General features: G+C 44.5%; 1 protein-coding gene across 1 annotated transcript in view; it reads right to left on the bottom strand.

Annotated features, from left to right (window-relative positions):
- The window catches only part of LOC144754873 (lymphoid-specific helicase-like), a 544,631-nt gene extending 530,870 nt beyond the window's left edge, over positions 1–13,761 (bottom strand). Inside the window, exon 1 of the mRNA XM_078643187.1 lies at positions 13,495–13,761. Coding sequence (XP_078499313.1) covers positions 13,495–13,525 — 31 coding nt within the window. The 5' untranslated portion in view covers positions 13,526–13,761. The remainder of the gene's footprint in view (positions 1–13,494) is intronic.
- Positions 13,762–14,231: the final 470 nt, after the last annotated feature.

Consider the following 14,231-nt stretch of genomic DNA (forward strand, 5'->3'; position numbering starts at 1 on the left):
CACACTACCAAACACCACTTGTTCCTCACCGATCATACCCTTAATGATGACATACCGCCCTTGGGCGTCAATCCATTGCGAGGAATGGGTATAAGCAACCCTACGATGGACCAAGACCGCCACCCCCCGGGACCCCCGGACAAACCCTGCGTGGTACACCTGGTGATACCCATAACGTTGCAGACTCAGCGTCTTCGTACCTAGCAGATGGGTTTCCTGTAGTAAGAGGACATCCGCTTTTTCCCGTTTCCCCTGGCGTAGCACAGCCCCACGCTTGATTTTGTCGAGCATGCCCCTTACATTCCAACTTACAACTTTCAACGCAGCCCTGGGGGGCTCCAAAGTATGACCTCTAGCCGCCATGAAAATCATCTGGGCGCAGCCGCCCGGGCATAGGAGAGCGCACCTGCTCAAATGACAAAAATCGAACCTGGTGAACCATCGTGTGTGAACTAGTTAACCCCTGCGGACCCAAACATTGTACATCCCCCCCCTCCCCCAGCCCCCAGACCCAACCCCAACTCAACATCCCGCACCCCAACCACCCCCCACCCCTATACCTCAACAGCATTGAAGTACCTGTCGCGGTGCAGGAGCGCCCCAACGGGAGGTCAGCGGCCACCCACTCCAATGGATCCCCATAAGTCTCTTCCCCAACAGTCCCAACTACCCACCCAACTAATCGACTCCCCTACCCAACATCTCCCACTTAAGTAGGAGGCAAGGCCCCTATAGAAGAGCTAACCGATCCCCCCCTACCCCCCACACCGTCACACAACTGTTAGGATATCTAGCAAGCAGCAATGACACAGTTCTAGCAGCAAGCCGCTGTCCAAACAGACCTAGGAAAGCCCTACTCCCAACGGGAGTTTGTAATCAGCACACGTTGAGTCAGTCCCCTGAGGTACCACCGTCCTTGCCAGAGTGGTCGGAGTCTGCAGGCGCGCCTTCTCGCCTCCCACCCCGTGAAGGGGAGCGTTTACGTGACCTTGACCTTCTATGTCTGCTGCCTTTGACGACGGGACCTTCGCGCTCCGGCGACGGGCCCCTCGAGTGGCCCGGGTTCAATCCCGGCTGGTCGTGCGGCCGGACCCTTACCGTCTCATCCGTCCATTTAAAGACGTCCTCCGGAGAGTCAAAGAAGTGAGTTCGTGACTGGAATATTACCCGCAGGCGGGCCGGATAAAGGAGAGTACTGGATCTTCAGGCTTCGCAGCTTTGCCTTGGCTGCGATAAACGAGTGGCGCTGTTGTTGCACAATCCGGGTATAATCCGGGAAGATCATTATCTTCTGATTTTCATATAAAAGCGAGTCTTTGGACCGTGCTTCCCGTAGGATAGTGTCCCTGTCGTGGAAGTTTAGAATCCTTGCGATCACCGGTCTGGGCCGCTCCCCCGCCGGCGGTTTCTGCGTCGGGGCCCTATGTGCCCGCTCAATCACAAAGCATCGTGACAGCACCTCAGGGGGAAGCCAGGACTCCAACCATTGAGACAAGAAGTGCTCCATGTTGCCCTTCTCGCAACCTTCCGGGAATCCCACGAAGCGCAGGTTGTTTCTGCGCGCCCGTCCTTCCGCGTCCTCCACGCGGAGCGCAAGGCCTCGCTGAACGTTTTCCATCGCCGCCATTTTCCGCTTCAGGGTCACGACGTCGTCTTCCACCTCCGATATTCGGGATTCGGCTTCAGTAATGCGCACCACGGCGTTCCTCAAGTCCTGACGCAGGAGGGTCACATCCGCGCCCACCGCCCCGATCTTGGCGTCTAGCATTTCTCTCGACTGGGTAATTGCCGCCATCAGAGCCGCGTTGTCAGGGCCCGAGCCATGGCCCCCGCCCGAGGCACCCGATGCCCCACTCGTCCCGGAAAATTTATCCAGGGTCCCTTGCTTAGCGGATCCGCTGCCGCCCCCGCCTCTGGTCATGGCCACAGCACCCCTGGGTCCGGCCAATGTCCGAGCAGCCGCGACCAGCCTCTGGGCCTACCTCAGTACCCCGGACCAAAGGCACACCCTCACCGCAGGATGGACTCCTGGCCCACAAGTCCTCAAGCACCGTCCGCCACCAAGGGGGAAATAAAGGGCCAGGGGGGAGGGGGGGGCTTTCTTCTTATCGTCGCCCGTGCTCCACTAGATCGTCCGGAGGGAATATGTGCACTGCAGTGCACCGGCCGGGCCCAGTCTCTGCTCCTCCTAACCCCACCGGCACTCCAGGCACAAGCGGGGGGTCCCGTGGGGTCACTCCCGGCCACACTGCAATCCACCACCTGTAATCAGTCGGGGAGCCCCCCCCGCTCTGTCGGCCACCTGTCTCGGGCACTCACCGGTGGTTCCCAGGCCCAACCAGGATACTGTCCAGCCAGGCACCCCCACCGGTCTTCTCAGGATCGCCCCTGCTGTTGCTCCAGCCGGCCTCGCCGCCTCCGCACTGCCTCTGCGGTCGTTGTTGGAGACCACGAAAATCGAGGTCCCGGTCTCCCGGCCCCGATGTAGGCCGCGTCGCTCTCCAGCTGCCTCCTGACGCCAGGACGAAGCACCCACCACTGCTGAAGGGTCCGTCCAGCAGCGCTGTGTTCCGCCAGTTAGGAGAGCCCCGCCAGCCCCGAGTAAGCGGATGTCAGCCGGCCGGCGCAAAGACCCCCCGGCCGGGGAGCGCCAAACTCGAGGTCCCGGCTTTCCCTCGGGGACAAGGCCGCAGACTGCTGCCACCGCTGTCGGCTCCGCCAACGATCCGGGAGCACCGAAAGGCACACCGGACTACACCTCCTGCCCTCCGCAACTCTCGCCGGCGGTGTGGGGGACCAAACGGGTCCGGAAGCCAGGATAATTAATCGGATAAAGAACGGGCCGGTGGGAGCTCTAACAAGCTGCGTCCACCATCTTCGCCCGCGTAGCCCAAATTGTCATCTTCCAGCTCAAACATACAAAAAGCTCCAGGACACCACAGTCTCCGAACTGTCCCTGAATGGAGCTCTCATGTAAGTCCTTGTGATGTGTGCGAGTGCTGCAGAGCCGTTTGCGGTACACTTCATTAAATGGACTTGCCTCAGCAGATGAGCTATATGAATAGCCCGTGAGCATACTGGATAAACTGCAGCCTCTTTATTACGCAAACAATCACTTTCAACACATTGAAGCAGATTTGTGAACTCACTAATTTGGTACCAAAACTGGCTAAGAACAAAGTAAAAAAACACCACGTCATAAAATAAAAATTAAGATGCCTAAAAGTGTTGCTCTTAGATTTTTCGAGGCTCGAGTGCACAGTGTCGTAGAGCGCAGGGCTGCTGAGTAGAGCGCTGTAGAGCAAAGGGCTGCAGAGTAAAGTTGCGTAGAGTGCAGTGGTATTGGGTGAAGTGCTGTAGAGTAGGGTAGCAAGGTGGTGTGGCGCATTGTAGTGTGGGGGTAGAGTGCATTGGCAGAGTAGTGCAGAGTTGCAAAAAGAACCATTGATGGACAGAATGCAGAACAATGTCCTACATTCACCCCAGTACAGAGATCTGGGCCTAAATCCATCGTTTTTTTTTGCGTACCATGCCATTTCAGTTTGGAACCAGCCATATGCATATCAGTCTTGACTGAGCCTAATGGGAACAGTCCAGCCCGAACTGCCAGGCCAGGTCCTCCCTGGAATGGAAACAAGCATCCTAGACAGATTTTGGGCTTTTAGCCCTCAGCCAGGATAGCTTGACTCCAGTGGCATGGAGAGAATGGGACCAACGTTTGGGCATACCCATCCCACTCGGGGTGACAAATTAAGATGCCTAAGAATGTTGCAATAAGTAACCAAGTATTTCGATACATTTTTTATTTTCTAAGTTAGTCATTATTTTGTCTGGCTGCTCTTAGATTCTTCGAGGAATGAGAGAAGTGTCGTAGAGCGCAGGGCTGCCGACCAGAGCGCAGGGCTGCCGACCAGAGCGCAGAAGAGCGAAGGGCTGCAGAGTAAAGTTGTATAGAACGCATTGGCGCAGTGCAGTGGTATTGGGTGAAGTGCTGCAGAGTAGAGTAGCAGGGTGGTGTGGCGCATAGTAGTGTGGGGTAGAGCGCATTGGCAGAGTAGTGCCGAGTAGTGTAGAAAGGCATAGAGTGGATGAGTGCAGAGAAGAGTGGTGTGTAGCAGACTAGAGTGGATTGGGGTAACGTGGAGTATGCATAGCATGGGAGATTACGGCTAAACATACAGTGCAGAAAAGATGCGTGGAAGTGTCATCACACAATATATTGATTTGATGAGACAGTTAATTTACATATATTAAGATCAACAACCTCTGTATGAAGCCTTGGATTGGAATAGACCATTTCAGTAGCAGTTTCAATGGCTTGTTTGATGTTCTTGAAACTTCTCACACTCGTGACAACTCGAATGAATCATTTTTCTTTGTTAACCCTCGTAAGGGAGCACTTATGGTAGCAAAGTCTATAATGTATCTTGCACAATAACTACCCATGCCAAAAAACTAATGTATCATGTGAACATCTTGTGGGGAGAGGATCCGCATTTCACAGGGCTTGCACTTTGACAGGATCCGATGTCACACCCCTCACCTGAAGAAATATGGCCAAAGAATTTTAAATTGCCTTGTGGAACTCACTTGTCTACATTCGAAGTCAAGCCTGCACCAGTCAGTAAACGATATACTTGGGTGAGAGCCTTATCATGCTCCTTTTGTGCTGTTCCAAAAATCAATTGGAACCCAAAGGAGATAGGTCTATGAAAACGTGGTTAAGGCTAGACCCTTATTAAGCATACAACATGAAAATTGCCTCAACCACTCTTACTTGAACGAAAAAACCTTTTAAGGTTAGAAAAATATTTATTACATCCCAACCAGGCATGCTTATTCAATGGCAATTCTTTTTAAATTTTAGAAATATATTTTATCAATAGACAGAAATAAGGACTGTACATTCAATTTATATACAAATGGTTTGATACACATAGAAACAAAGTGTTAAAATGATATTTAAACATCCAACAAAAAAATTAATACATAACAGAAGACAAATCACATACATATAGAATCAATGAATGAAAAAATCAAAAGAATGGGGAATAGAGAACAACTGAATGACTCAAAATTGATAATATCTGAACTGGCCAAGCCTAATCTTGTTTATTGATAATGCTCTATTCCACCAAAGCTGCCGACGCGTTTCAAGACCAGGACAAGTGTCCCTGGGCTCATCAGGGCTTTTATTCTTTGTGTCTGAAAGATGCAAAGAAAAAAGCGTTTCACTATTTTGTTGAAATGAAAGCCTCAACTTTAAAAATGCATTCGGTAGTAGTATGTACAGAAGGAGAGTCTACATACCAGGCTCTTTTTCTAGGAAGGAGAAGGCTTGTGGGACTTGTAGTCAGGGGAAAGGGGGGACCAAGGGAATCAATCGTTTTCAATGGGCAGACAATTCAATCTGAAAAATCAGGGCATGATTTATTAAAATAAACTAAGCGTTTGTATTGGTGCCATATCAATATATAAATCGACTACGTCGACTGCAAAGATCTCACAAAGCACTAACCTTGTATGCGCCGCCAAACGGCGAGATGGCTTGTAAAATATGACCATCCGTGTGTTTTCCTGCTAGAAATAAAGTGAGCGCGTATGAATCGATTTGAAAAAAACCAGAAGGACAGGGCTATGCCGTTCTCTACATATGTAAAGGGCGCTGTGGTGTAACAGCAAGAGCCTACCTTGTGCAGGCTTCGTTATTCTTAAATTGAAAATGGTCCAAACACTTGTGTTCCTGTCAAGTAAAAAGGAGCACTTGTAAATGATTCAAATATAAATAAGTTCTTGGCTCGGAGGAATGACCCTGGGATTAAAAAGTTATCTTCTCCAAAAGTGCTTCTGCAGCAACCGGGTTCCTCGAGGTATGATTCAAAATGGCCGGCTTGTTTGTGGGCTGGATTGATATGAATGGGGCCCAAGTGCATTATGGATCTAGTAGTTTCAACACATCGAAATTCAAAAAAATCGAAATTCAACAAATTGACTGTGTGGAAGGCCACGTTTTGCTAAATTATGATGTGGGCGCTACATTATTTAAAAGGTTAATTTCAAGGTGAGAACATATGCTTGATGGATTAAAAGGAATGTGCATTCAATTGCAGTTCCCTTTAAGAACAACCTGTTGACAAACTGTGTATATAAATCAATGCTGGTGGAGTATCATGGTCCCCATAGACTCCATGGAAGTTATATTTGTACAGAAAATAGAAGAATCGGGCCCACTGGCCAAGCCTGGCGAGTCAAGCCTGACATACAAGTCACTCACGAAAAAACTTTTAAATTCTCACACCCGCGCTATCTCCGAGAGATTGTTAAGCCCGGTTTGTGCACTGTTAAATTTCAAAATCAAGTATGTTTCCTTTTGAAGCAGAATTCGTTCGACATCAAGGCATTGCTTTGTAGGTTTTACTATGTGTAAGACGGACCACTTGAAGTCATGCTCATTGTGACCCTTATCCAAAAAATGCTCTACCATGGGAGCGGACATCACTTTTTTCTTGATTCTGGACCGGTGCTGACTGATCCTGTGGTTGATCTGTTGGCTAGTCTTGCCAATGTACATTTTCGAACAAGGACACAGTATCATGTAGACCACATTTTTGGTCCTACAATTAGAAAAATCTGTGTGTGACCATCGGACTCCTTGGTGTGTGAATTCCTTGCATTTGATGGTGCTGGAGCAGGCTACACAGTTGCCACACTTGTGGTGTCCCTCAATGGGCTTCAAGTTCCATCGAGACAGCAAGTCGCTTTTTGGCTTAGGTAATGAGATATCTGCTCTGATCAGTTGTTGCCCAATGCTATGATTTTTCTTATAAGCAAAAATCGGTTTAGGAAAAGGGCAATCCAGCCCTTCCAAAAGGTGCCAGTTCTTAAGCACAGCCTGTCGTACTTTGTGTGTATCAGGGCAGAACGTGGTGACACATACAAGTTTGTCTAACGGTGTACGTTTCTTAACCTGAAGTAGGCATTCCCGAGGCGTATATCTAGCTCTTTTCAAAGAATGTTTGAGGAGCTTTTTTGGGTAGCCTCTTTCTTGCATGGCAGAGCAAAAATTGTGGGCATGTTTGTCATAGTCATTGATGTCGGAGCAATTTCTTCTGATCCTAAGTAGTTGGCCATAAGGCAAATTGGATTTGAGATTTCTCGGGTGAGCGCTTTTGTGGTGTAAAATTGTGTTCCTGTCGGTGGGCTTTTTGAACAAAGATGTTTTTAATTGACCGTGGTCACATATGAGCTCCACGTCAAGGAATGTCATGCGATTAGTACTGTGCTCGATGGAAAATTGGATATCTCTATGTCTTGCATTGAGCCAACTATGGAATCCCATTAATTCGATCCGGCTCCCCTGCCACAGGAACCAGACGTCATCAATGTATTGATACCACTGTGTGATGTGATGTTTGAAGGGGTTATTCACCTCTACAAATTTCTCCTCATACTGTGCCATGAAAAGGACTGCCATCTCTGGGGCAGAAGGACAACCCATGGCAGTCCCTTTCACTTGCATGAAATACTCAACATTGAAGGTGAAGTAGTTTTTCTTCAGTGCCATTTCAGCTAGTTGTAAAATGAACGCGGTAGGAACCCTATGGGGTCTTTCTCTTTTATCAAGGTATATTTGCATGACCTCTAGTGCTTCCTCTTGGGGAATTTGAGTATAAAGGGACGTGCAGAAAAGGTTGCAACATACCTGCAATATTCTTAGAGTTCCAATTAATGACAACCTTTATTTAAAACAAGGCGAGAGAAGAATTTTGCACCATTTAAATTGCTTTATGTCAGCAATTTGTGGACCTGGAAGGCGTTCTCATTAAAGTGCCTTGTTTGCTTAGCGCATATCAACGCCTTTCGAGCACCACGATTGTGGGAAAAACCCATGGCGTTGGATCAGTTGAACGCTCAATAATGTCATGTTTAGGTAACTATTTAGGTTCTTTTTCATCAGCTTCTTGTAAATGAAAAGCAACTGGTCTACTTCTCTGAGCAACATAACGGACAGTCATTAATATGCTACTTTACTTTCATAGCCTTAAGCTTCCCAAAACCTTGAAACAATAAAGGAAATTGGCTTATTATTTGGTGAGCATTCACACTGAAATTCACAAAATCAGTCCAATTTCAGCAGCGGTACTGAACCTGAGCAGACAGGCATTTGTCGCTGTACCTTGAAGCACATAGATGGGTATTTGCACCTTTGTTTTCTTGTGTTTCAATATCGCCTCAAAAGATCCTTGACTTTTTATGGGCCACGATGTAGCCCAGGTATAGACTTTGGTTTACAATGGCTTAAGTTAAGGCAATGAAGATTATTCATTGTATTTCTCTGCACCACGGTCAATGATAAAAGGTATTGAGCAATCATTTATTTTCAATGAAATTTTCAGACAAGGATGTATGACTTTGGTGCTCTGGCATGTCGACTTTTCTTTTGAAAGAAATTTTTCTTTACATGCAGCCAGTTCGACATGTGCACATTTCTCCGAGGTAAACAGACATGGCACAACCGTCTTCCTCACTTTCACCTGATATTGAGGCGGACGTACTACTTGACAATGATTAAGATGACAATACACTTTGTTCACTGTCAATTTGCCTCAATTGATGTCACCGCTGGGCCTTGTGAGGATGCCTTGGACATGGTCTCTGGAATGTTCAGGTGGCCATTTTGTCTTCACACTGATGCACTTTTTCCTTTGCTTTACAGTCGCAAAATGGTTTACTTTCCCACAACCTTTACATATATGTCAAATGGCGGGACAGCTACCTTGTGTGGAAAACAAAATCCACATCTAAAACATCATTCCTCCTTATGAGTAGACATCACTGTGTGTCCTTCAGTCTTTAGCTTACTGTTTATACTCATGACTGATTCACTCTCGGCAACTCCGGCCTCCATAGCAGCAGCTTTTTTTCCAGTATGCTCCTCACCTCTTGCAGCCATCAACACTTACTCCAAACTAAGTTTCTCTCAGCTTTTGACATCTGAATGAATCCGACAAGCATCCATCAATAACTAACTTGCACATCTTCCTCATTATTAAATTCACTGGACTTGCGGTGTTTGACGAGCGTATCAGTGTTCTCCACAAAATCAATGGGTTCACCAACTTTTTGGTATTCTTGACTGAAAATGTATCTTTAGTAATAAACGTTTGGCACTGGATTAAACGTTTCTTTAATCTGACAATATGTAATTGTCAGTTTGCGGCATTTTCCCAATTACTTTTTTTGTCAGTTTGTTGCATTTTCCTAATTACTTTATTTGGCAGTTTGCTGCATTTTCCTTATTACTTTTCACACCATCACCAGCAAAGTTTGAGATATTTGAAAATCCTTATCAGTTTCTTTAAGTGAATCAATGAATTCATCAAATGTCTCTATCCACGCAGGCCATCTAACGCAAATATTGAGCTTTTTGGTGGTATCAAAAGCATGTGGTTGTTTCAAGAAGGCAGCAGCATAATTACTAGGCCGACCTTGAGGGTGGAGCTCTCTCAGCTGTCCATTCTACCATTCGTCCCATTTCTTAGGCCTTGCGATGGATCAGCCTCAGAGTCGTACACGGACAATCGATGAAATGGTGAGCTTCTCCTCAGTCTCTATCGGATCCCTTCACTTGGAGACATCTGGAGTTGTTCTGAGCTCACCTGGCAGCTTTGGTGGTGGGCCACTTCAGGTATCGACCAGCTCAGTAAGCTCAACTCCTGTGCTTACTCATGGGTCTCCTCTCCCGGTACAGAGATCGTAGAGCTCCGCTTAGAGACTCTGGTAAATACAATGACAGTATACTTCTTTCTTACTTTTTCTGTCAGGCAGCACTTTTTCATGCATCAGTACGTAACCATCTTTTGCAGTAGCGCTTCATATAATGTATAACAAAGTCCATCCCAGGAGATTTCCCCTTCACTTATCTCGGTTTATTACTTTAAAAAGAATATCTGAGTAATAACTGCATATACAAGAATACAAGGACAGATTTAGCTTGATAATACCCAATAAACATCAAAATCAGTGGAATGAGCCCAAAAAATTGAGAGCGCAAAATTGTTAAATATAACAAAGAACACAGTCAACCAAAAATTCAAAATAACGTCTAAATTTTCAACAATGAGTTTCACAGGAAAATTAGAAACTCATTTGGAAAGGACAAGTTTATTCTAAAACACACTTAAATATGAAACCATTAACTGCATATACTATTTGAAGTGTCCTTGCAGTCTTATTTGTTGGTAAAACAGAACGAAAAGTAAAGTGCAAATCACAGAACACAATAGTAATATTTACAACTGTGACAGGAAATCCAGTGTTGCCACCCATTGGCAAGAACAAAAACTTCATTTTGAAGCTCTCCTTTCAGCTGTTTGAAGTGGTTCCTTTCTCATTGAAAGTTAACAACAAAAGACAGCTTCAGCAAGAAATAGTACGGATAAAATGATTTAATACTCTACAGCTTATGAGACTAAATCACAGGGTGTCGTCATGTTATTTGCGATGATGACCTGTGAGTAATATATAAACAAACTTTTTTGGTGTGGATTATTTGAACTACTGTTGTCTTGGGTTATCCGGTAGACAAGCATTTAGAATATCTACCACGAATTTTGGCTTGTCCTTACACTCTATGTTTATACCTGTAACTTTAGCACATTTAGAGCAATTTAGGAATTGTAGGACAACAGCAAAATAGATCCTTCAAGATGGCTGTGATTTAGGCATATAGTACAGTTGTCTATCGTGTGACAGTGGTGTATCGTCAGTAAATAGCTAGCAAATATAGAATGAAAAACAGGAAGGTACATTATGTATTTATAGTTACATGGAGAACACATTCAGGCTTTGAAAAAAATGACTCGCAATTGCGAGTGACATTTTATCAGGTCGAGCTATTTTTAGCATTTACTTGACCTTTCTGGCGCGTTAATTAAATCGGGAAGAAACAGGTGTTCTGTTCATTCAGAAAGTAAATGAGCAATAAAGAGGCCTTTAAATCTTGTTTTTTTTCTTGGCACATTTGCTGTCTGTTCAAGGACAGAGGTCAAATGTCAGTTTGTCTTTTTACCAATTGATGCTCATCTGTCCCTGGAAAATGTTTTTTTTACTTTTCTTTCTCTTATTATAGTTAGTGCCTTTTGTCAAGCGAGGTATCCCATAATTTAAAACAAAAGGCTGAACATGTCAGGTTTTTTAACATGACATTTAAACAGCTTTTAAATGAAAAATACAATTTTAAATTAGATCAGGAATTATGAAATTAATTTTGTAATTCAGAAGTGTTATTCAAACAAAGTTTACCTAGGAGCAAAAACCATCACAACACTTCACTTGGTGATGTGCAAATGAGAAATATTTGCAGAAATTCTATTTCAGATATTGTACACTGTATAGTTTTAAAACCACATGTGCATTTCAATATAAAATCTGCTGATTGCAAATGACAGTGCACTGCTACTTTATGCTTTAGTTTTGTATTTATTAAAAGTGACCGTGTTTAAACACAAGTTCAGAAACATTCCGCCCCTGCACTGATGACAATGTGGTTAATGACGAGAGGCAAGTCAGTGGTCATGTGAATCCTATATGTGGCTAGATTTGTATTATATATGGAGCAAAAGTTTAGTCTATTAAACTAAACAAGAGGTTCTGTACAGCTGACATGCTAAACTCACGTATTTGAAGATGATCTCATGTGATAAAGAAGAAAATGGTGTCGCAGTGAATTAAAATACTTGCCCAGGATCACACAATTTGAAACCACGTTATGGGTCAAGAGCATTATAATTAGGTTGAGTAGATTATTCCAGTCACTAGACCTGAAAGTCTAGTAACCTTTTTGAGCTTTTTCGAGGCCTGACATTTTTATATTTTTTCAGATCGTTTAGTTTACATCATAGAGGAGATACTAACCCTTACGAGATGGCACAGATTTTAGCATTGAGAAATTAACAAATTTTAACATGTGAGAAAAGCAGTCCATGTTTTCTTGCACTGCCTAAAACACTTTGACTTTCCAGGCTTTTAACCTCTAGGGATGGGTGAGTTTAAGTATTGTGTACATAGTCATAACAGAGCTCTGGAGCTGAGGAAGGTAAAGAGTTTCTCACAGTGCCTGTCAATGCATCCTAGAGGTGTTGAGGCTATTTGCTCATCCAATCCTTAAACCTCAAAGCATACTGCACTGAGCAATGATTACTTTCCAATGGTAATTACCATCATGTGGGAAAGTGGGTGGGAGGTACAAGGCTGACTAATGACAACTATACAGAAAACTTTGTGTTTATAGGTGAGACAGTTGGTGTGTTTATGACAGCAGGTACGGTGAAAGAGCAGACTTGGAGGTACATCCAGAAGTACCTGTAGGACAGGGAGAACAGTAATGAAAAGTATGAAGATTGCATGCAAGATATGTAAATAACGGATTTTAGAAACATGGGGGGGGGGGGAGACGTGCCTAACAAAGCTAAATTCTTCAAAACAAAGTGGAGAGAACAGGCGAATTGGAGTGACGGATATACTGTAGACTGCTACCCGTCCCACAGAACTTTACAATGTTTAAATAGCAGTATTGTGTGTGCAGTGCTTCAAAAAGCTCAATTCTAGTTTTTCATAACAAAATGATTGTTTGTATTCATTTATATGGTACTGCCAACAAGCACTAGAAAAGCCAAAAAGTCTATTGTTTCAGGCATATGTTCTTTGGTCTGTGTGATCTGCCAAGATGCAATAACAAATACTGGCAATCTGGCAAGCTTTTTTCTTTTTTAATGCAAGTTATTTAAACCACGCCCTTAACCATAGCGCACGTTTCTTGGATCATTGGTTAGGTTTTTAAAACACGCCCGTTTTACGGACCTCACGCCCCCTTCTCTTTCCTCTACCTTTGTCGACCATCTTAAAACAAAGCATGAATTCATTAATGGCGAAAATACAGTTCGTTCGATCGAGAGATTATATATGTAATCGGTCATCTAAGAAACATTAACTTCTGAAGATTTTACGTCACTTTGCAACAACTATTTCAGAATATTTAAAAAAAATTCTAAATGGAGAGAACAGCTACAGAAAAAAATACTGAGCTGAGGGTTGAAAAAAAAAAAAAAAAGAGTAGGTCAGCATCTCTGGAATAAGTGTTGGGGGGGTGGAGAAGAGACACCGACGTTGACCTTCTGGGCGACAAACGATTATAATGTAAATTGCTAAATCAACCGAGACAGTACACGCAATGTCTAAAAGCACAGTCACCACGGTTAGTGTCATTCGAACGTAATTAGCAGGCACGGACGGAAATGCAAAGCAAGCGCCGTAGGGCCCCTAAGTATCACCGACCTCTACCCCCAGCCTAATCGTGGCTACCCGTGCTTCTACAAAACACGTGTCACCGACTCAACTCCAAATTCATACCAAATACACGCCTCACACTCCGACCACACATTAAGGCTGACGGATGAGAAGAGGTGTGCGCACTTGGCTACTACAATGCCTCACCTGCGGGGGCGTGCAGCTGCTCTACCGGCATGGTGGTACGCGAATAACAGATGTAACAGTATCACTGAAAGGAAAAGCGTATCAGGTACTTCTGACAACCAAAGTTCAGGCTAATACAGCCTCACAGTCAGGGCTGCACGGCAGCTACCACGTTATTCCAAATTCCAGAGTTGCCGTCTCATATAAGGTCTTGATTTAGCTGCCGCAACCCACTCCCTAATCCTGAAGTGAGGGAGTTTTTCCGCGAGATTGCTCAGAACTGGCGCGAATTTTTTTTTTGCTCAATCACGTGAGACATAACCAATGCCTCAGCATGTTATCCACCGACATAGAAAGAGGCCTGTAATTCACAGCCCCTCGCAGTAAGGCGGCCATCTTTGAGCGGGATGCTCTCCTTTTGTTAAGTTCAACGTTTTGACTTTTGACATGTACAGTTTTGTAGAAAATGTTTCACTTTAGGAATAATTCATTTGAAAATAAAATTGGCAGTACAGAAATACTGACGGAACACCGGCACCGACTTTGATGCTTCACCTGTAAAAGTTGAAACCCATTCTATACATTTTTTTTAAAATTTATTTATTTAGTGTATTTTTATAAAGCGTGGACATTACCCGAAGGTGTCAGAGCGCTGTACAATAGAGCCAGTTATGTTACAAAAGAACAGTGGAAACACAATAAAACACTACAAACTAAAAATTAAGGTTACATAAACACAAAACCCAACAAAGCACGCA

Source organism: Lissotriton helveticus, chromosome 5_1, assembly GCF_964261635.1.
Source record: "Lissotriton helveticus chromosome 5_1, aLisHel1.1, whole genome shotgun sequence".
NCBI classification, from domain to species: domain Eukaryota; kingdom Metazoa; phylum Chordata; class Amphibia; order Caudata; family Salamandridae; genus Lissotriton; species Lissotriton helveticus.